This window comes from Cryptotermes secundus, unplaced genomic scaffold (genome assembly GCF_002891405.2).
Source record: "Cryptotermes secundus unplaced genomic scaffold, Csec_1.0 scaffold645, whole genome shotgun sequence".
NCBI lineage: Eukaryota > Metazoa > Arthropoda > Insecta > Blattodea > Kalotermitidae > Cryptotermes > Cryptotermes secundus.
In genome coordinates, this window is record NW_019723910.1 from 202,295 (window position 1) to 226,513 (window position 24,219).

At 39.4% G+C, this 24,219-nt stretch overlaps 1 protein-coding gene across 1 annotated transcript; it reads right to left on the minus strand.

Annotated features, from left to right (window-relative positions):
* Positions 1–924: 924 nt before the first annotated feature.
* Positions 925–18,681, minus strand: LOC111862104 (proline-rich receptor-like protein kinase PERK10). The gene is made up of 4 exons (XM_023847224.2): positions 18,599–18,681; positions 3,305–4,006; positions 2,395–2,535; positions 925–1,561 (listed from the first exon to the last, which is right to left on the minus strand). The coding sequence occupies exons 1-4, from the start codon at positions 18,617–18,619 to the stop codon at positions 1,229–1,231; spliced, it is 1,197 nt and encodes a 398-aa protein (XP_023702992.1). The 5' UTR covers positions 18,620–18,681; the 3' UTR covers positions 925–1,228.
* Between the last annotated feature and the right edge of the window lie 5,538 nt (positions 18,682–24,219).

Here is a 24,219-nt window from a genome sequence, read left to right on the forward strand (position 1 = left end):
GAAAGATCACATTGTTGTCATCAATTTGGGGCACTGCAAACAGTTCCAACATGTCAAATTGATTGTGTGAAGTCACAGTGCATTCCACAAAGAAGTACAGGCTAATCACCTGATCTCTGGTAAGCGCACACCACACATTAACTTTAGGGCTATCATGCTTATGTTCAACAAAATCGTGAAGGCTTTCATTAGACCATGTTCTTATGTTGTACCGATGAACATGTCCCAGAACATGAAAAGTGGCCTCATCACTGAACATAGCTGTATAGCTCTTTGCCATGCCTCAAATAGTGCTGGAGAAAATAATAAGTCGTAAATTATCAGTTTAATTAAAAGGAATATTTAATGTAATGTGTGTTGTTGGATATTAACCTTATACAATATATAAAAGGCCGTTTAATACATATTTGTCATCTTGTGCTAATATCGTGTAGTTTCTGTAACTGACATATGGTTTTAAGTCTATTTTGATACATCATTTGATAAGATAACATGTACATAATTTCACATCTTTTATACAAAAGCCAGTTCAGTGTATGTTTTTTGGTGATATTTGTTTACCTGTGCTCACAGGAATACTGACCTTGGGGAGAACACTGGGTTATTGAAGGAATGTTACACAAATTTTGTTATAAGTGAATAACAGCAATCTAGCAGGCTATCAGAATCCATTGAAAACATGAATTATATATTTTTAATATAAAAATTAGGGAGAAAATTATATTTTAGTGTACATTACTTAGTACTAAATTTAATTAAACTCTTATCAAGTGATTTCAGAGAAATATGGGCGTATGAATATTACAGATTTTTCATTTTATGAACTTAAAAGAAGAAAATATATGAAAACTAGTGATGTCTGCGTAAAGTTGCTATACTGGTGTTTCAGCTGTTATTTCATCTGTAGCAGCAGTACATGTGTAATGTAAGAATTACTGTATTTGGAAATTAGTGAGGACTACATGACCTAAAATATGGACTGAACTCAGTCTGAACATGTTCTGTAGCATTTCATTCTGCCCTAGGTTGTTTGGATAGATATTACCATAATAGGCTGTCAATTTGTCAGTAAGACTTGTACAAAAGGGTAGCACAAGAACAGGGATAATTACTGTGATTGTCTTTTGTGTTTAAAGTCTTATTTCACAACATGTATTGGTTTGTATTTGCTTTCATTTCACAATATCCATAATCTACACTGCAGTTTTAAATTATGTTTATAGAGGTTTCAGTTTCTGTACTGAACTGCTGGTTTTCTTGCTTTGTTTTTGACAACAGACTCTAGATTAACAGCATCACCATTTGGCAGTACGTATTGGTTATTCTGATAGTCTACGAAACCTTCGCTACTCTCTTTCCTCCTCTCTTCTTCTTCTTTATCACAGGGTATGCCACTGTTATATGTGTACTCTCTTCGCAGACCATCGGGGTCAGTGTAACCATATTTGCCCCTTACAACACAGTCGACACCGATGGTTTCTTCTTTGAAACTTCCGTCATCATTTTCATAACCCCATGTGATGCTGCCATCAGGGTTATCTTCACGGTAACGCCTGATAATCTGTGAAAACCACAGTCATAAATACATCAGAATTTCATTGATAAAGGTGTGATGTCAAGATACTGTTGAATTTTCATGATGAACAGGTGGACAATCCACTGTTCTGATAATGTTGAGCTTTTCACCAAGAACAAATGCTTCTTTAAAAGAGTAACCCGTCAGGAAGTTGGGAGGTATGTTTCTAAGCATGACATACATACATGTGTTTTAAGATTTTGGGAAAACAGGACAGTAATCAGCAAGACAATTTTGATGCTGACTGATGGTAATCAAGAAGTGCTCTCTGTGAAAGACCACTAAGAAACATGGAGCCTTTGCATGTTACATGTGAGAAGCTGGCAGAAATAAACCAAAAGATGTTAACTGAAACTTGAAATTGCTGCATTCTCTTTAATTTTGATAAAAGGTTTACATTATTGTATTTAGAGAGTACAGGCTGTGTAAGAAATCCAACTGATTTTGAATCATGCTGTAATTTTCACAAAAACTTCCAACCCGTTACTGAGGATGGAATTCTAATATTTCACTTCTTCTCCATGTCTTAAAATACACCTGTGGGTAACATGTTCTGAAAAATATATACACTTGTTTTTCAGTGTTTGAGGAATTACTGAAAAAATGTTCAACAATAGAGACTGTTGGATTGTTCACTTACTGACTTTCAGTCTGAAGAAAAAATAAACTGTTTTTCATTAATACTTTAGAAAATATAATGCCATGAAATCCCTGCATTTTTTAGACTCTCTTACTTGACAGGTTTTGAATTTGGTACTGCGGTGGACAATTGTTTTCCTCATTTGAAGCAACAAGACTTGTCTTACAGTTCTTCATACCTGAGCTACTGGTTTCTTTGCACGCTGTGGCTTGCTGAACTCTTGCTGTGGAGGTGGTTGTCTTGTGATCTGTTGTTGTCTTGCATTGTACTGCTGTGGAGGTGCTTTTGTATTCTGAGACTCGGCAGGTATTGGTCTTGACTATAAATGAGAAACATTCCTTAATTGGATGATGTTTATTTATACTTGGCTTGACTTTAGTTGAGTTTATTATGATGCAATTTAAAGCACTACTAAAGGCTGTTGGGATATTTAATTCTGTGGACACATTCCTTCTTGAGAAGCTGATAATCACACATCTGTTCAAGAATTTCTCTACCTTATATAGTATATTATTTTGCTCACAAAGATTCCAGTACTTGAACCTATCCCAAACCTGATAAAACCAGCCCACCCTCATAATATACTTTTTTAATTCAGCATAATATCCTCCCATATATTCCTGTAAGTTGGATGCACTTAAAAAGAACCTGCACTGTCTGAAATGATTTCTAGATTGATTACAGATTTAGACCAGACCGAAAATATATCTCCTGAATGTAGTTAATTAGGGAACTTTCTTACACTCAAAATGCACCATGATTTAGTTCCAAAATATTAGTAATTAATTTAAAGCAGACATAAAAATGCATACATTGTGTTCTGTGTATCATATATTATATCATAATGTGCTGATTTTAATAATAATGTTATATTTGGAAGTGTGGGGTAGTGAGGGAAAGATGATGGTGAATCAAGTGGGATAATTCTGGAACCTTGAAAGCGTGGCTACAACTAATTACATAAAGTAAAATGAGGAAATATTACATCTTTCTTAGGAATGATCTGCATTTAATTTAAATAAAAATGTCTGAGACAAAACATGTTACACATTATTTTAACGAATAATGAATGGTCTCCAGATGCTTACTTGTTGGCGAAACTGCTGGCGTGCATGTATTATATCTCCGGCAGGTTGAATGAATTGCTGACGGGTAGGCACTGGCAGGTCCTCAACTGGATGTCTGAGTTGCTGGCGACTAGAAACTGGAATATCTTCATCTATTGGAGATGCATTTGCAAGTGGCCTTTCAGGCCTGAATGCTGGTTTTGTTGGACGGAACACAGCAGGCTGGAGATTCTGTGGACGTGATGGCAGGCTAGCTGAGAAGGGAGTTGAACTTGGGATTGAAACAGGTTGACTCTCGGCATCCAGATCTATTTCCGATTCATCTTCAATTGGGTCTTCCTGTATGGGTCGAGGGGCTATTGTACTCAGGGGTGGAAGCGGACGTGCTTGGGCTAGAATGGCAGGTAAGGGAAGGGTGGGTCCTAATGGTGATGGAGTACTTCTGGATATCTGTGGTTCTCCACTGCTCAGAGTGGATGGATACCCTTGTTGCTGTAGCCTTCCGCCTCGTCCTGGTGCACCAGGGCGACGAATTCTCAAAGGTGGTGGTACCTCAGATCCAACAGGACCTTGTAAAGCTCTTCCTTGTGTCCCTTGAATCCTAGGACGAAACTGTGGTCGACCTGCAGGAACAGGGACAGCTCCAGGAATGATGGCCCTTTGTGGCAAGGCACTTCCAAGATCGTCTTCATACTGTGCAAGGACACACCCGCAAAGTATTACCTGCAAGGACATCAGATTGTCCTCTCTTACTGTGGCAGTCTTGTTTGTTGTGAAAAGAGATGGTAAGGGGAGTTCATTCAACCCACACTTGAAATGCCTGATATGTTTTTATTACAAAATTAAGTTTTTATTATGCTTCATAATCGCATTGTGGTGTATTATATTAAACTAGTGTAATGCTCATCGAATATTCGGTGGCGACACTCTTCGCTTGTTATGTAAATTGTCATACGTCTGTCTCATTCCGTCACTTCTACCGCAGTCCTTTCCAAACACTTTTATTTATCCGTCCCATCACCATTAANCGCGTTGCATGACATTGACAACCAACAACCACTGCCTGACAGAATTAACTGTGTTTTAATCTATATGTTAAGTTTAACATCTGTTGCTACTCCTAACATTTTGTGCCAACATCATCTTAGTTTCTTTGTTGCATGCAAGGACTTCTAAGATGATAATGAATTTCTTGGATTACTGTAATATGTAGATAACTCTACAGTAAACAGTAAAGTTGTAACAGAATTGGTTTAAGAGTTTGCAGGGCTCTAGAACACTGAAAAATGTTTTGTGCTGTGGGTATGTGTTAGATGCTTAATCATTCATTAGAACCAATGGAGAGACAGAACAGAAAATATTGTTGCACCTAAAATCCTTAGGGGCTCTCCACCCTCTCATGTTAGACAAGTTGCATGCCTGCTCGCACAGAGTCCCATAACTCAGGGACTCCAGGTCGCAAATGCCTTAGTTCACCCATGAGTTTGATGGCACCATCTGTAATGTTCTGAGGACAATCCAGAAACTGGCCATGTATTCATGTCATGCCTGGAATCTTTCTTTTGCTTGAAGGCTGTTTGTTTCATCTCATGAACTTGCAGTCTATGAACAAATCATGGCGCTCATCCCATGGCCATTCTGTTCGTGGTGGGTCTCTCGAACAGTGGGAATATGCGTTCAAACCTTGTTCAGTGCGTGGATGTATGTGCACAATTTCTCGTGAAGTGCTGTGTAGTCTGGCCTTGCCGAATATCTGAAGGATTTGTTGTTCCAGAATTAATTATGAATCAGAACAAACCAAATGTAGTAGCTACAGAATTATGAGAATCGTTGCTGCTTAGTAGTTACAAGTCAAATTTCAATTTCTGTGTCACGTATAGTTTCTATATTCGTTTCCGAAAATCACTTTGTGTCGGCCCAGCTATCTATGCAACGACCCTGAGTCTATGGGACCGATCTCGTTGAAACTTGGTGTGATAGGCCCTCATACTTATGTTGATCCATGTTGTTCTTGGTTTAGTTTGATTCATTTTATGGTCATTTGATTTTAGAGTCTACATTAATTTCTATGTAAAAGGTAAGGTAAAGTTGTCTCTGTGCTTAACTAATTAAGCATTATGCCATGAAGGCGTATGGGAGAGTGGGTATATAGATCCACATTTTCTTGACTTCAGCACTAGTTGGAGGTGAGTGGTCAGCTTCACGCCCCGGCCGCTTTCCCCCCCCCCTCGAGGAAAGAGCCCCCGGTACCCATTGGATAAGAGGTTGGGTGGTTCCCAGAGCCGGTCTGAATGACGTTGAGAAGAGAAAATTCTTGACCCTACCGGGACTCGAACTCCGACCTCTCGGTCGTCCAGCCCGTAGGCAGTCGCTATACCTACTACGCTATCTCGGCTCATAAGTTTAATGTATATGCTTTATTTCTGTTCTTTTACAGGTTTTGATGACATTTACTCTTTTTATACGCGTTCCGTTAAGTTTAAAACTCATTCACATTATTTCGTTTTAAGGATCACTTTACTAGGGTCTTGAAAGGAACTTTTACAAATGTTTCTGAGTTTCTTTTACGGAAATCGGTGTATGACACTTCGTTTATCATGTGAAAGTTGCATTCACTTCTCTTTATTTTTAGGCATCATAATGTATTCACCTATTTTTTTACTTATCTTGTCAAGTATTCACGTAAGAAAATAAGAATTTCGTAGAATAATTAACAAAACCTAACGTCTCAGTGTTTCTCAGTTCCACCGTGTCCATGCGTGTAATTGTTTACTTCTAAATATTATTTCACACATAATTTGTACTTGTACGCATGTTTGTTATTCATCTCCACACCAAGTTTTACCTTGTAGGTTGGATCAAACGGGAGTTCTTCTGGTTTATATTCATGAGGTGTCCAGTTTGAATCTGCCCCGGGAAACCGATTATTCTGAAGTGTTACGTGTTTTTTTCCAGTAACCCCAGGAAATTTCCGTGAAATAATGCCTCATATTAATCTATGATTTTTTTCTTCCACATCTCGCCCCATTCAACACTCACTAACATCCTACTACCTAACTCTATACAGTGTAAGATGCTGACATCGTCATAAAATGCACTATAAAGGAGAAATAAATCCAGAGAAAATATCACACGCTTAGCTTCAATGGTTCATTAGTTATCGCTGTCGGACTGAAAGCTAAAACAGACTTCGCACGGCAGCCATGTTCCTTTTTGTAATTTATGACAAAATCGCTTAGTTTTCCAAGATACTGTCGCGTACGAGGTGTTTACGTGACGAATATAACGGGTTCTGGATTGGATGATAGCATTTGTTGGCACTTCTTTACAATTAAAATCAATTAATACAGCTCACAATCAATGACTGTTTAAGACTCGCTCCATTCCTTGCTGGGCTACGAGTGTCTTCTCGACCACTGTGATGACCGAAGAGTTCCTTGCGACTGAATCATTGAACTCTCTTACGAGTCGAGTCTTATGTTACAACTGACGGTCCGTCGGCCAGTCTCTCTTTGAATAAAACACCTATCTGGGGTTTACGACCAAATTTTATTACTGTCAGACAGTTGCGGGTTTGTTGATTTGGGGCGTTCTCTCTGTCGAGAGGTCGGGTCTGTCATTTACAATTGCTACTGGCCTTCGCCAGCGCAGGATTTCTCGGGTCCGAGTCCCTTGAGACTCGCGACCATATTTTACTGTCTCAGAATCGAGACTTCCTTTTTGTTGCCTCCTACGATTCGCTGGGCTACGGTGGAGGTATTCGACCTCGCCCTCCATGGGATACTCCCTTACAAAGTCAGAGTTACTTTGCAACTGGCTGTTTACTCCCTTTTACGACTCTTTTATAACTACCAGGCTACCCAAATATAGATCACCACCTCGAGCAGTTCGTGTTATTCTGTTTTTTCCCGTTGCCATGGGAAAGTGCTTACCGAACCGTTGCCTAGCAAATGGATTACTCCGTGTCTGTTTGTTGCCTCAGGAACGTGTTTACCGAACCGTTGGCTAACAGTGGACTTCCGCTCTTGTTCCGCTATTCCAGCTTTCAGGCGTCATGTCACAATATAGTACATACATCGTATCACGTTCCTATATTTAATGGCGATGATGCAGCTCCCATGTCACAAGTCGCGCATCCGCCATGTTATTGAAAGGAGTCAAAAATCGAAGAAATAGGTGGTTCCAAAAATGGTCACTTTTCCACTTTTCAGAATATGCGTAATTTATTGTGTACTTGAATTTGGATACTGCGATAGCGTGCGCGGGTGCGCGGGCCGCCGGTTGAGAGACATCTGAATGGGATAAACATTCTGGTTTTATACAAGTCGAGACATCTCTTGCAGTTGATAAAACTTTCACTCCTCTCAGGTCGCCTATACGCCTTTGAAATTAATTTTTCTTGGCACAGGTAACATTGTTGGCCGTTTGCCAAGAGACTTGATGCTGATTAATAAAGCGGACTTCAAGGATTGTCTGTTACATAATTTAAGAAATAAATTAACATTACTGTAAAACAAGCTTATACAAGGCGTACAGTGTACACTTAACATGCAAGTTAACCAAACAGCTCTAACCTCGCATTTTGGAGGTGCTCAGACTTCCTGAATGAGATGTTCGTATCCCCCCCCCCACCCAGTCCTTTCAACAAATGTTGGGATAGTACCAGTATTTCAATTTAGGTCACGAGCGACCCAAATTCTCTCCCATTCATCATTTATCTTTACTCCTACCACTTGACGCTTTACTGTCTAGTTTCTGAGAGCATGGTAAAATAAAACAGGAGAGGCCGGCAGACGGGTTTATGAATATGATGATTAAGGCTATTATAATCTCCTCCGTTATAATAAGCAAATATTAAATTCTAATGCATCTGTTCATTCTTAGTTGGTACTTATTGAAACTGACGAGAAATCAAAATTATAGGCCTATACTGAATGAATAAGCAATCAGTCTTGAGGCTTCGCTGTACACTGTTATTGTACACAGAATGAAATATCCTTTTTTTCGTTCTTCTGATCCAAAGGTAGTGTTTTAGTATATTGGACTGCTCGTTTTGTTTTCTCATCTCTAATATAATAGTAATATCATAAAATACATAATTATGACACAATTAAAATAAATAATTTTCCGTGATATTCCTGTGTTGTCTAATTATGATTATCTAAATTTCAGTCATATGCTTTCTCTGTTATCCACTGGCCAATATATCGTAGTACCATTTGTTTGTATTTTAGTCTGTTCATTAAATATTCTTTCTTGTGATGTTAAGTTTCATGTTTCGGCTGTAATAGATAAGATATGAAAGCTTTCTTTTTAGTTTCATTTTACTTCTAAGTGTATTTTTGTTTATTCGACATACTTAGAAGTGTACTACTTGCTTTGGCTTATAATAAATATGTCAAATTCTTCGCAAGTCATGACAGAAGTACCCTCAAATATGCCCCTTCACTAATTCTACTCTCATTCTACTTCTACTATCGGTCCACTCGTTTCCCGTTATGAAAAAGAGTCTACTGTTTTCAGACGTTTCTAACGGGATGAGGAAAGTTTATAACTCAATGTTTTTTAGCTCATTAAATTCACGGTTTGATAAAAATTCTGATGTTTCTTTCTTCTATAGGCATATATAAAAGAAAATACGGGGCACGCGGTAGCGTAGTTGGTTGAGGCACTATGCTACAAGCCAGAAGGTCACGGGTTCGATTCCCGATGAGGTCATTGGATTTTTCAGTCGACCTAATCCTTGCAGCCGCGCTATGGCCCTGAGATCAACTCAGCCTCTAAGACAAATGAGTGCGGCCGGCGCCTAAGGCTGACAACCTCATCGCCAACTGTGAGCCGATTGTCTAGAAAATGTGGGAGTCTCGACGTCTCACAACCCTATGGGTCTCCACGGCCTGTTACAGGAATAGCTTTATCATTTTACCTTGGGCATATAAAAACCGCCAATTATGATAGTCTTGTAATTTGTCATTTGAAAGAAAGCGCAGTGTTACTAATATATCAGATACAAATGTTACTGAAACACAACTGCTATCCAGTGTTTGAAAGTTTAAAATGGAAAATTAGAGATAAAATATAAATTTGAAATGCAGGTAACTGATCTAATTCTGTTATTTGACTCGGAGAATAAATTACTAATCCTACAACTATCTGTAACCTGTAAGGGTGGTAGCTCTGATGGAATACTAATTAAAACATGGCCAAAGGCAAGGCTAAGGAATCTTGACATGTCCCCTCATTTCCGATTTTTTTTAAAAAAAGAAGAAATATATGCCAAATATTAGTACTAAAATTGAAATTTATTTTAAATGCGATGCCATCTGTGTTTCAATATATAGAATGCTCCCTTGCATCAAAGAATAAAACATTCCTGATTTCAACGAAGTGTAAAAATTTGTTTCAGGAGTAAATTAAGAGGAGATTGAATTCGGATAACGCTTGCTAACATTCAACCGAGAACTTCTGTCTTCTCGTCTGCTGTCTAAAAACGTAAAAATTAGAACATGCAAAGCTAAAATTTTGCATGAAACTTGTTCTCTGACATTAAGGGAGGAACATAAACTAAGAGCGTTTGAGAAGAAGGTGCTGAGGAGAATATTTGTAAGTGACAGGAGGTTCGAGAAAACTGCATAATGAGGAGCTTCATAATTTGTACTCTTCGCCAAATGTAATTAGACTGGTCAAGTCAAGGAGGATGAGATGGGCAGGACATGTAGCACGAAGGTGGGAAGGGCAAAGGAAAGAGACTAGTAGGAGGAATACAGGACGTAAGTGGGTGGGTAATATTAAAACTGATCGTAGAGAGATAGAATAGGGTGGCATGGACTGGTTCAAGATAGGGGCCAGTGGAGGGCTCTTGTGAAGACGGTAATGAACCTTCAGGCTCCATAAAATGTTGAGAAATTCTTGAGTAGCTACACAACTAACTGCTTCTCGAGAAGGTGTCAGCTCTGTGGTGTTATTTAGTTATCTGAAATTTCAAATTTGTATACCCTGAAAGGGAACAAATCGTACTGTATTTATCTAGTGAGGTTCTAAAAGGCGTGGCAGAGTTCATCTCAATCTGCGCATTGGTCGATAGAAAGCAAGTAGAAACGAAAGAAGTAGCCAGTTTTAAAAGTAATTTTTGTAACTGTGGTAACAGACTTATTACAAGAGAAATTTATATAGTTTTATTTAGGGACAGGCATAATTTGCTATAAAACTTCTTCTAAATGTGCGCAATCGATAAGCCTGTTTACCTTCGGTCTGCAGCTACTCTTCTATACCTCATGCCAGAGAGGTCATCACAAAACCTGACTTCAAGACACAACGCCCTGCCTTGCCCAGGCGTCACCCATAAACTCTTAACGCGAGGCGAGTAAAATCTCTTCCTGTAAAGAGACTTGAGACTCCACCAAGGAGATTGAAAGTGTCAGCATTTGATAGAAAAGAGGACGGCGTTCTATATTTTAAGTCAAATGTGTTCGACAGCCCATTTATGACACAGTATGAACAGAACCACGCTGATTCAAACAAATTTCCTGTATATCCTATAAATTATTTGATTGTTACATGTTTGAGGTGGGGTGAATGAGGCGACGTACAGCCGCAATGTCATCCTATGTGAAAGTTAGTGTAGTACATAGAACAGGGTGGAGACATTTATAGTGTCTTTGCAGATAACCACGTAATTAATGTACAAGTACATGGGAATCTCCGTAAAGGAAAGTGAAAGGATAGAGAGGAGAGATGAAGAAGAGAGAACAATGGAGACAGATTGTTCAGAAAACCAAAGCTCACCCTGAGCTGTAGCGCCAAGGGAAGGAAGGAACCACCTAATGACCCCAACGAACTATTGTTTCTTACTTTTTTAAAAGTGTTCGGAGGTATTTCGTGGATGCACCTCCTTCGTTGTGTCTCTTCGACTGTCTTCCTGAATCAATCCGCTTTGATCGAAGGGATTTTAGGTCGTTATAAGTAATACTTTAATAATGATCTTACATTTAATTGATAAGATTCTTTTTCAAATTGAACAATATAAATTACCATTTTACCTAAAAGGCTAAGACATGTATTTCTAAACAAGCCTACATCTCATATCGGGATATTTCTTCACCGCAACGGAACTGACTTTAGCGTTCAGTTATTTTGCTTCCTCTTTTCTGAAGAAAATCATGAAGGTAAAGCTATCCCTGTAACAGACCATATAGGCCCATATGGGGGTGAGACGTCGAGGCTTCCACATTTTATAGACAATCGGCTCACAGATGGCGGTAAGGTTGTCAGCCTTACGCGCCGGCCGGCCTCCTTTTACCCTTAGGAAGGTTCTTGGTACTCATTTCTGTTAGAGGCTGAGTCGACCGCAGGGCCATAGTGCGGCTGGAAGGATTATGTCAACTGAAAGATCTAATTACCTCATCGGCAATCGAAACCTCGAATAGCTGTATATTTACATAGTACTTAATATGATAATTCAAAGAAGTCCTTTGAAAGATAAGGACAGTTAATATGATTCAGTATCCTTCTATATATAAAATATGTTTTTTACATTTGTCATATGATATTTTAAAACCTGTATAAAATCATTTTTATTGAACGAAACTGTGTGAAATATTTATAGATCTTTCTGCACCCTTGAGAAATTTATTTCTTTACTAAAACATTTTCCTTGTGACGTCCACGAAAATCACGAAGCTTCTTTTGCGGAAGAGTAAAATTGTTCAGAATCTTGGTTGGATTTTCGGTATACATGAATTCAGTCTCTGACTGGATGGCAGTTTTCAGTTTTGGAGTTACGCGAAGATTTCCCTGAAACATTACATCCTTAACGTACTCCCCACAGAAAGCAATAAGCCCAATGAGGTTGGCGATCATGAAAATTCCCTTTCAAATGGCGAAGCATTTCTGTTCGACAGTACTATATCCTCGGAAACGTCATGAGGAAAGCGAAGTACAGCATTGCTTGTGTGAGGTCGGGCACGTTCTTTTTGAAGCTAGACTAAATTCATTTAAGTGCCATATCGCATCAGGAAAGCGACAAATTCCTCACTCAGAAATGACATACCATCAGTGAACACAGGATCGAATATCTCGACGCTCTATAGTGGCCCCATACTATAACTCTCTCTGGATACAGTGGCTTGACAGCCGCACTCCTTGGTTTCTGTGAGGGCCCAAATCGGGCAATTGCTTGTTAATGCAACGATCCGAGTAGAAGCGACCTTCTTCGGAGAAACATGTGGCATTCAAGACATCCGGATTGTCCTCCAATAGCGCTACGTACTCCCTAGAAAATTCGTAACGCCCCTCTGTTCTATTTTCCAACAATGGCTGACCTAGCTACATTTTATACAGAAACAATGATAAGTAATCACGACAGGTTTTCCTTGCCGCGCTGACTGAGACCCCAACCTGTTATACTGGATGCCACACTTTTTTTTTTTTTACTTTTTGTTGTTGTCTCCCGTTCTGCACTGACAACTTCTGTACTAACACATGCACTACATTTACGTCCATTCGAACATTTGTTACACAGTTCTTATCTCTTTAAACTGTTCAACAGTCCGATAGATAGTGTCTGTCGATGGTGCAACTTGGAAGAAACCTCTCTGAGATACTGTCTCTTCACAGCAACACAACAGCCACAAGAAATGTTAAGGGATTTTGCAAACAAACACTTCGTGGTCCATCGTATACGACGCCATTTTACTAGTTAATTCAGCGTTGCCAAGGACAAAAAGAAATTTAAAGTGTGTAGAACGATCTTTGAAAGTTTCATACAATTTGCATTCAATAACATGGAAATTACACAAGTTTTGAAGTGTCAGGTGATAACAAAACTACACAATAAAAGACTAAAATCAATAATTGTTGACCGAAAATCAGAATAAACCTTGTTGATAACGCTACTCCTTCCATTTCCTTAAATTAATATCCATTAAATGTTATTCTCCGTATTTTGATCCCATTCTGTTATCTCCAGAATAAATTTAATGCCTATATTATTAATAATAAGCCTGTACTTTTTACTTTTAAATAATTATTTAATGCCGTATTTACATATTCGAATGCATCACCACTTCAAAATAATAATATTAGATCAGAGTAATTAGTCTGTCCGTCTTACAGTGCATACATTTATTCACCTTACTCTTCTCTCTTGCACTACATGTTTCAGCACAAAAGTGCCATCTTCAGGTGCTTTTCTATGTACGTCAAACTACTTCAGGGTGCAACAGGGCATGCAATGAAGTAGTTTGACGTACATCGAAAAACACCTGAAGATGGCACTTTTGTGCTGAAACATGTAGTGCAAGAGAGAAGAGTAAGGTGAATAAATGTATGCACTGTAAGACGGACAGANTAGACGGTCAAAATAAATCATGGACGTAAGTCAGTGCAACAGGACGCTAAAAATAACATAACAGAGTAATTAGATTTGATGCGAATTTTTGCCTTCTTGAGCGTAAACCTCATTTTTGACATTACATCTATGGGGTGAAAAACGTATTCGATTTACCGCTATTCACGTGCGTGAAGGTGTATCACTACATTCCCGAATCACAGGAATTTGACAGTCGTTTCTGTTTACTCCAGAATTCGAGGATGAATGTCCTTCAGTGCACATAATACAAAGGTTACGCACGAACAGTTTCTCTCTCTGGTGCCAGTAGGACATGACTCTCTCCGACCGGTGTAGCAACCCATAACTGTCTGCACTGTCAGCAACTCCCTTTCTCTTTCATTCACAGATGTGAGGTCTTTAGGTCGTCTATTTGCATCAATTACATTCAATTACCGAAACGTTAAATAAACATATTTAAACCTTTCCCATCAGCAGCTGTAACTACAGGCAATCAGAATCGTCACTACGGCGTGTCCTTATTGTGAGATATGATTATGATCTCATGGGATGTGGCGCCATGTAGCATTATAGAAGTTTTACTTATGTTTCGGAAGAATTATTGCTTCCATCTTCAGGATCGAAGAATAAATTTAGTAAGAAAACAAGCAAAGAACAGGAACAACACCTATAATCCTTAAAATGTTTCCCTTTATATAGGCAGGATATAAAGAGTTATAAATTAATAATTATATATTTAGTGATCAGTTTTAATGCTTAATTTCCACTAACGGCTTACAGAAAACCACTGAAGTAAATTTATCAGAGAAAACTTCAGAATTTCTTGCCTTTATTATATTTTTATTTACTGACACGTTAACATTGTTTGTGGGTATTTTTGTGATCTCTGATTAAAATCGTATTTACGTTGGATTTGAGGTTCTCACAGCGGTGAATAGGAAAATTCTATCTTCTGGAATTGAACGCCTTGTAGTCCGGCGAAAGTCAACATACACTTCGGTGAAAAATATCCCCTTTTCCTTCAGGGGCGAAAATTAAGCGAAACAAGAAAACGGCAAAACGCAGGCTGGTCTCTTGTTTGGTTTACTCCTCGATCCTGAAGACATTTCTGTGAAATGTCGGCTGAATTTTACCGGACTACATGTCGTCACAACACAGAATACGAAACTCTTTCCAATTTTGTCTAACTCGCTGAATGGTTCAGATTCTTAAGAATTACCGATCCTGCTTCATGAAGGCAGTTGCGTTCTGTAGTAATGTGCAACTTGCGTTAACTGCGTTGTGGTTCGGGCATGTTTACACAAACCCAGTGGTGGCTCCTCCACTTATGTATTTTTTACAATTGTGTCTACTGCCTCACTGAGGTTTTGTGTAGATTTCCTTTTCTGTAAGAACTACTAACCCAACTTTCACTCTCGGAATTTCTTATTTTTTTCCCCATATTTTAAACACAGGATCTGTACATTGGGGAGTCGAGACAGCTCATCTATACGAGTATAGTGATCAGGGCAGGGTTGACTACCAGATTCGATTCCTGTCATCAACAGGCATATTCTCTTCACCAGGGCATCCAGACCACTTCTGGTATCCACTCAGCTTCCTGTTTAATGGGTGCCTTGAGCATTTTCCGTAGGGTAAAGTAGTCGAGGCGGCATATACACGAGCTATAGTAGCGCGATATTTTGATTGTGTAATTCAGTGAGTCTTATAGTTCCTGTGCTTGCCGTGTCATAGCTCAAGCGGTCAGTGGCTTGCTTCCCGCTTAGGCGGCGCGGGTTCGATTCCGAGTCTGGCCAAGTGGGATTTGTGGTGGGCAAAGTGGCGCTGGGGAAAGTTTTCTCCGAGTACTTCGGTTTCCCCTGCCAATCTTCATTCCACCAATTGCTCCACAATCACCCTCACCTATCATCTGGGGCTGGTACAATAGGCCAGAAGTGGCCGCAGTACAAGGGACTTAGTCCCACCCCACTAGCAATAAAAGAAATAGTTCCTCTGTTAAAGTCCGTTGCCAGGATACGGATATTGGAGACTATAATAGACTGAGGACATTAGTGTTTGCAACATTGAACTGTAAACTTGTAATTGTGAGTTGAGCGTGTAAAGTGGTAGATAATTTCCATATCCAATACAAATCCCCTCTAATAATCAGCCTACACGTGGCAGTGTTATTATTATATTATTATATCTGTTTTTGTTTTATTGCCATAAACCTCGGACAACCGTACCCAATTACACAAGTCCATCTCCTCAAAATGGCGCTTCTCAGTTCCCTTTGCCAGTGAAGGTACCCAATGATAGAAAGGCTACAAATTGCACGTCGAAAGTACGAAGTCTCACGTAAATTTCTTCGGCTGATCCGCTTGCATTTCGTGATAAAAAGTCCAAGAAAACATTTTGCTGTTGTTTCTTTGATATTCTACATTTTCTTTAGGAACACGAGAACGAAACCCGGAACCAAGATGAGCTATGAACCTCGGTAAACCCAACGACTCCACTTAAAACTTGGTAGTTCGATATTAGCTCCAAGTTTTTCATGGACAGTACAAGTGGACTGAGATATAGATTTCTTGGAATAGATTGTAACTAATGTTAAATTAAATTTCGATAGTTAAGAATGGATAAACATGTTAAACTTCGTTTTACATTATTTTATTTTACACTAATGCTACAACATCCATGAGTGTACGGTTATTGGTTAGTAAAACAAAATGAAACTATAATTAAATAAACAAAGTTTGCATTAATTAGTTTTCAAAATGTATTTCAATTATTAAGTGTTCTAAATTAAACTTCTTCCTGTGGGTGTATACTCGTTTATAAAATTTATCTCTTGTTCTATCTCGGCTCTAACCGCTAAAATGCAGTAATTCATGCGATTTAATATAATTAAGACAACCTTTAGTATTGAAGAAATAATGCGCATAGAACAGAAAGATCATGTTTAAAAATCGCCATTATAGGACACACACGTACATACTTGTAATATTAATTCCAATCGCGATGAAAAGAGAGAGTTTGCAACAAGCGGTATATTTTACGAAATGTTATGTTTTCATGTTAAGAGTGGACGACATGAAGTAACTTCGCACAACACCCCATTTGGGCTTCATATAAAACAAGGGTTATGACTGGCTGGTAAGTTCCAAAACAAAATTTGCCAGACACCTTTTAGTATAGGCCCTCCAATATTAAATTTAATCGAAATCCATTCAGTAGTATCTAAAATTACATCTGAATGAATGGGCCCATAATCTGTCCACTATGGGTTCGTTCCATAAAATGTTTGCAAATAACAAAAAGTCGTGTTTTTTTTTTATATGAAACTGAGTTCAGTACTCATGCGCAGTGATCCATTGCAACTCAATGAATAAAAACTTATTATTGCAACAGCCGAGACTAAATTTCATTATGTTAGTAGAGTCAAGGGCTCAATCAGAGATGAAGCCCTAATTGAAGGTCGAGGATGTGCCGGTTGATCCCGTCTAACGCACGCGCACTTCTGTTAACATCGATCTATAATAACAGATGGCGGTTGTCCGTGAACGTGCATCACTGATTTTGTTTCTATGAAATACAAAATTGAAATCTACGCTAAAAGAGGCAATATAATTTTGGTGCCTACCGGTCAGTTTGAACTTCGACTGCAAATGAATAAAAAATCCAATTTATTACATTTCACAGAAGACAAATGCATCCCATTACGTTCTCTGCAGCTTTTATTTGAAACATTTTTAATATGATGAATAGTTACTCGAACTGAAATACAGTGTTATTCTGCCTGGGTGTAGTGTGGTATATAAAGGCCCCATCTAATAAATGGCAAGAGAATTCTATTTTCAATGAAAGAACATGTAAAGAAGCATAGAAAGCGTTTGAAAAAATGATGTTGTTTTAAATTAACTGAAGATAAATACAATTACAACTAATTTTGGTTATTTATTAAATGTAATACATGCTGGAAATTCCTATAAAATATTTGTTGAAGTAGCATGCGAATTATTTATCAATGCCTGTTGTGCTGGCCATCTGTCCGCTGTTATATACACTCTGATAAACCAACAATATTCAGTTGAGAAAACGTTTTTACCAAAAATTTTATGTCAGTAGTCACTCACACAATTTTATGATATAAATCTAATGGAAGGACAAAAACTCTCGAAGTTACTTGGTGTAAGTAACGAGAGTATTGGCAGAAAATCTGGTATTGCGTTGTAAAACTCCACTTGAAGTTAACGGTACTGTCTCTCTCTCTCTCTCTCTCTACCTGGAAGCAAGAGACCATACTAATACCAAAGGTTACCATTGAAAGCTCGTCCTACATACATTCTGAAAATTTATCTATGTAAGATTCATCGTAATGTTATTTAATTTCCTGTATCTTTCAATTGATCGTTTTTAGTAAGTTCCCCTACCAAAATTCTGCACGAATTCCTTGTCTCCTCCGTCATATCTTCATTTCCCGTTAATCATATCCTTTAGGTTTCACTGTTGCAACAATACTAGGCGACTTATATAAATCACGAAGCCCACCGCTGTGTAATATCAAAAATTAATCTCTTCATAATTCTTAGATCCCGTGCACTTTGCTTTCAGACACCTGTAATTTGTTTCTTCCGTCATATTAAGGTACCACATTTCACGCTCATACTTTCCCCGATGTCCGCTTATATTAAAAACACAAGAATAACGTTTCATATTCACCTGACAAGAATACAAAATCACTAAATGTAGATTATAAGGCATAGCTCTATTAAAAACATGACAACGCACTCCACAACCCTACACGGTAAACACTTCAAACTTCTTAACAGGGCGTTTAATTCCTAGTATAAAATGAACTGTAATTTGTGCTAGAAATGAGTTCAAACCCACAGTATGCCTCTCGCTATATGTATCGAGTCTGAATGCCGTGTTCACAGTTGACGCACACTTCTTTAGAATCTCGAGACGCTGATGTCTGTACATACCAGTAAGAAGAGCGATCTCATAGCTGCTGCAGCTTCGTCTGATACCACAAGTAACAATGACCCGCCCTGCTAGATACCTTCGCTTTCTTATACTAGCAGCCATATTGCTTCGGATCTACTGCCATAACCAGACTTGATCAGTGTGAGAAAGCTTCTCGCATTAGCATTATTTGCATTTCTACACAGAGTATGCTAATTCTTATGTTTTATAACCGACATGACTACATTGGAAATGTAGACGCTGCAGTTCCCTACTTAATATCGAACAACAGAAGAAAGTCGCATATGTAGTTTTGATACACCAAGAAGAATGGCATAACATAACTGAATGCAGGGATATTGAAATTAAGAGGGAGTAAGAGACAATTTGAAAAAGGAAGAAATCTCATGTGTTCATAGGAGAAGGATCTGAACAATGAACGAGATTTCTGGATCAGAAATACCAGTCACATTTTCTCTAAGTTAATTCAGTGATAGCAAAGTCAGTGAAACGAATCTACAAGCAAAAGAACACATTTTTCATAAGTGGAATTTAACATGTAAAGATTGAAACCTGCAGTCTGCATCAATTACTGAAAGGTTATGTATAATTGCTATATTTTGTAGCAGTTTCTTTTAAAATGTGGGAGGGGAGGGCACACGGTAGCGCAGTTGGTTGAGCCAGTATGCTACAAGCAGGAAGGTCGCGGGTTCAAGTCCCGATGAGGTCATTGGATTTCTTCAGTTGACCTAACCCTTCCAGCAGCACTATGGTCCTGGGGTCAACTCAGCCTCTAACACAACTGAGTACCAGGAATATTCTTGGAATGTTCTTGGGGGTAAGGGGCGTACGGCACGTAGGGCTGACAACCTTGCCGCCATCTGCGAGCTGATTGTCTAGAAAATTTGGGAACCTCAACATCTCACAACCCTATGGGCCTCCACGGCCTGTTACAGGGATACCTTTACTTGTACTTTTACTTTTACTTACTTCTTTTAAAATCGACTTGTACTTCGATGCTTGTCATTTAAAGAACACACATTATAAATGATGAAATAAGAAAGAACATATTTTCCCTTTTGCATAATTAGGACTCAAACCAAGATTTTAGCCTACAGGACTCTCCTTCCTTAACCCCTTGAAGGATAACTCGTGTAAATAACATTTAAAAATTAAATTCTTACTTCACAATAAACACACTATGTAGATTAGAAAAATTAACATGTTAATACTGTTCTGGAAAATAATGGTTACGCATTGTGAGAATAACACGAAAAATGAATGCACTCTGTAGGAAAATTAAGCTTTTTAATGTTAAAACAGGTGGAATATATAATAACCATTCTGCTTTAAGGAGTTAAAGGTAAAATTAGCCTTGTGAAATTACCATTCCTTTTGTATATGTATGTATGTATGTGCTTGTGCGTATGTCTGTTTTCCCAATTAACCTTTTAAGCTAAGCTTTCACGGAGCTTCGTGTGAACGTTTTGTCATTGAAGGCCACCCCAGCGTCGTACCTTTTTAATTTTTCTCAAGCAGCCAAAAAAAGAAACATGGCGGGTGCGCGAACTAGTAAGACAGGAGCGACACTAGCGCCATGTCTTTAGGCTCATGAAGTAATGTATGGTAACAGATCTCCGAAAAACTTGCAACTTTTACTGATTGTTGTTTATGGATTAATTAACGACACTGTCAGGCCGCGCCATAGCTCAAGCGGTTAGTCGCTGGCTTCACACCGCGGCGGCCCGGGTTCGATCCCGGGTCTGGTCAAGTGGGATTTGTGGTGGACAAAGTGGCGCTGGGGCAGGTTCTCTCCGAGTACTTGGATTTCCCCTGCCAATCTTCATTCCACCAGTTTCTCCACAATGACCCTCACCTATCATCTGGGGCTGGTACAATAGGCCAGAAGTGGCCGCAGTACAAGGGACTTAGTCCCACCGCACTAGCAATAAAGAGAGAAAACGGCGCTGTCAATTAGTAGACTGTGTAGTGTCGAATGGTATGGCCAGAAGTGAATAGTAAATTGGAAATAATGTAAAATAAACCAGTCTTGGCAGATTTAATGGTACTGGTGCGGAATTTTACTGGAGGGACTAACGAAAACAAAATAATATCTCAGTCATGATAGTCAGCATCCAATCCGAGTTCCGAAATGAAAATGTCCCGGATACAAGTTAAAAGTGTTACCGCTTGATCAGACTTGCTAGGTCAGTTTTTGTTGCAGTAATACCTGTGGTAGGAAAACAATTTACTTACTTACTCATGGAGCTGAGCCCTTCTTGAGGAGCCGCCAATTCTGCAGCTACTCAAGAATTTCTCAACATTTTATGGAACCCGAAGGTTTATCACCGTGTTCACAAGAGCTCTCCACTGGTCCCTATCGTGAGCCAGATTTATCCAATCCATACCATCCCATCCTATCTCTCTAAGATCCATTCTAATATTGTCCACCCACCTACGCCTTGGTCTTCCCTGTGGTCTCTTTCCTTCTGGCTTTCCCACCAATATCCTATACGCATTCCTCGTCTCCCCCATTCGTGCTACATGACCTGCCCACCACATCCTCCTTGACTTGATCATTCTAATTATACTTGATATGTCAAAAAGTGTTACAAATGAATTAATTGCACCACAAAATTCTCTTTATTGAAAAGTCAAATGAAAACAGCTTATATCTCTAAGCACAGTACTTTTAATTCAGTGAAAATGAAATTCTGAGTTAAATACATTATGGCGTAAGCGTCTACTTTGTCTTCTTCTCATAATAAATGACGATCAGTGATTTAACTGTATCTTTCTTAACACCACAGACATTTTGCGCAGAATTCAAAGCAACAAAAAAATGAAATCATCTCTGTGACAGGCGGTGAGGCCCCATAGGAGTGTGAGAAGTCGAGGCTCCCACATCTTATAGACAGTCGGCCCATAGATGGCGGCAAGGTTGTCAGCCTTACGCCCCGGCAGGCCTTTACCTCCAGAAAGACTGCTGGTACTCTTTCTGTTAGAGGCTGAGTTGACCTCAGGGCCATAGAGCGGCTAGAAGGATTAGGACAACTGAAAAATCCANACTTCATCGGGAATCGGATCCACGACCTTCCGGCTTATAGCTTAATGCCTAAACCAACTACTTTACCGCGTGACCCCAACAAAAGTATGGAAATACAAAATTTTCTGTAGCCTTCGGTTTCATGATATTAAGCATTGAACCACTGAAACTAGCCAAATGAGGACTGGCACAGAGATAGTCCAAAATATACCTACTTTTTATGCATGAAACGTTATTTATAAGAGAAGAATTGTAAACATGGGGACTATGAGAAATTTTAAGGTCATATATCGCAAATTTAACATATTGTCACGAGTATGAGTGGCACTATCGACGGGTTTTGGATAATTGGATTTACGTAATGAACACTTATGAATCGCAATTACAAGTGACGATAACAGTCTCACGGAATTACACACTCAAAATATCACTGTAACTGCATCACACATAATGTCTTCTCTGTCTTCACTAGTCGTTTCCTCGTAACAGGTTTTAACATTGTCCGCTTACGTCCTTACCGTCTGGTACATATCCCACAACTCATTCACTTCTTCCCGCGTATAACTACCTACTACCTATGTACTTCTTTTGGCCGATTTTGGACTTCACCCATCGTCCGGTANCTATGTGTCTATATGTCTGTCTATCTATCTATGGCTCTACAGCCCTTAGGACCTTGGCCGCTTTTTCAGTTTCTAAATTTATACACAGTCGGTAGGACTCCTTGGATGGGGGATCAGCCCGTTATAAGGCCGCTACCTACCCACAGAACAACACAAGCAGAATAAACGCACACAGACATCCATGCTTCGAGTGGGATTCGAACCCATGATCCCAGTGTTCGAGCGGGTGAAGACGGTTCGTGCCTTAGACCGCGCGGCCACTGGGATCGGCACTCATTTTTTTTTACCTGTCTCAAATTTAAAATTAGTTGAGATTAGACTACTCCATGCTTGTAATCGAGTTATATCGTTAGTTTCTGCTAGTGGGGTGGGACTAAGTCCCTTGTACTGCGGCAACTTCTGGCCTATTGTACCAGCCCCAGGTGATAGGTGAGGGTGATTGTGGAGCAATTGGTGGAATGAACCTGCCCCAGCGCCACATTGTCCACTTGACCAGACCCGGGATCGAAGCCGGGTCGCCGCGATAAGAAGCCAGCGACTAACCGCTTGAGCTATGGCGCGGCCACATAGAAAGGGTTAGGCTGCACTGAGTTATGGACCGCCTCGAGCTGTGGAGATGAAACTACCAGTATAGACGATGCTCGCATTACAATGGAGGTAGACGTCCCTGAGAGCTACTGGACAAATGGCCAATTGTTTGCTCCTGATCTCGTTACAAGCCAAATGAAGTGAAGGCAATCCAGTCGCCGGCTCCCGTTCCGCTGCCCTGCAGCCATGCAACGCAGCTGCACACATCAAGCTTATCAAGAGACAGCGTAACGCACGGTACATCATAACTATGACTGATCGTGTGAAGAATTCGGGCCCAAGATTTGTATGGCTGTAAAACATGGTCTCTTTTCACTTAACAAGAACGTAGATTGACAGTGTCTGAGAGGAAAAATAATAACAGATTGAATTCGAGTATTATTTGGTTATCATTGATTTCAGAACCTTCTTTCTTCGCGTCTGCTGTCTAGCAACCTGAAGATTACAATATATAAAACTGTAACTTTGCCTGTAATTTTGTATAGGTATGAAATTCGGTGCCGGTCTCTGTAGCCGAGCGGTCTAAGGCATGTACTGTCTTCGCTCGCTTGGAAACCGGGATCGTGGGTTCGAATCCCACTCAGGGCATGGATATGTAGGTTGTGCGTGTGCATTTTTCTGTGTTTGTGTACAGGTAGAGGCCTTGCGACGAGCTGATCACCCGCCCAAGGAGTCCTACCGAATGTGTAAGGTCTAGAAAAACCGAAGTGAAGGGAGAAGTTCATGGAGAGGTCTAGGCCTACTGGGGCTGTAGTGCCAAGGAAAAAAACAAGAAACGAAACTCGGTCTTTGACATTAAGGGGAGAACGTAGACTGAGAAGAGTGTTTTGAGGGTGTATTGAGAAACTTCATCACTCCTCGCCCAACATAAGCAGAATGATCAACTCAAGAAGTATGATGTGGGCATGGCATGTAGGGCGCATGAGGGAGAAGAGGACGCATACAGGTTTTTGGTAAGAAAACTAAAAGCAAATAATCACTAGAAAGACCTAGAAGTAAATAGCATGGTAATTTTAAAAGGGATTTTAGAGAAGTAGGGTGTGGATATATCTAACTCAGGACGGAGACCACTTGTGGTTCACGTCAACAAGCTACTGAACTTAGAAGATTAAATGGAAGTATTTTTTTAATTACGTGCCATGAGAGTATAGACGCGAGAGAATGTTTGTCATATATGTAACATTCTTAAAGAGAGAGAAGGGGGAAGGGAAGAGAGAGCACAGATTGGAATAAGTCTGTCCTGACGATGGATGAAGGAATAAACTTTTTTTTTTTTCACTGAGGAAGATCCCCAGGTCTTGAAATATAATCACAATATTTCAGTGTTTTTTCTCATCACCCATTGCATAACATTAAAGTATGCAAAGGGCATGGTTGTATAGAA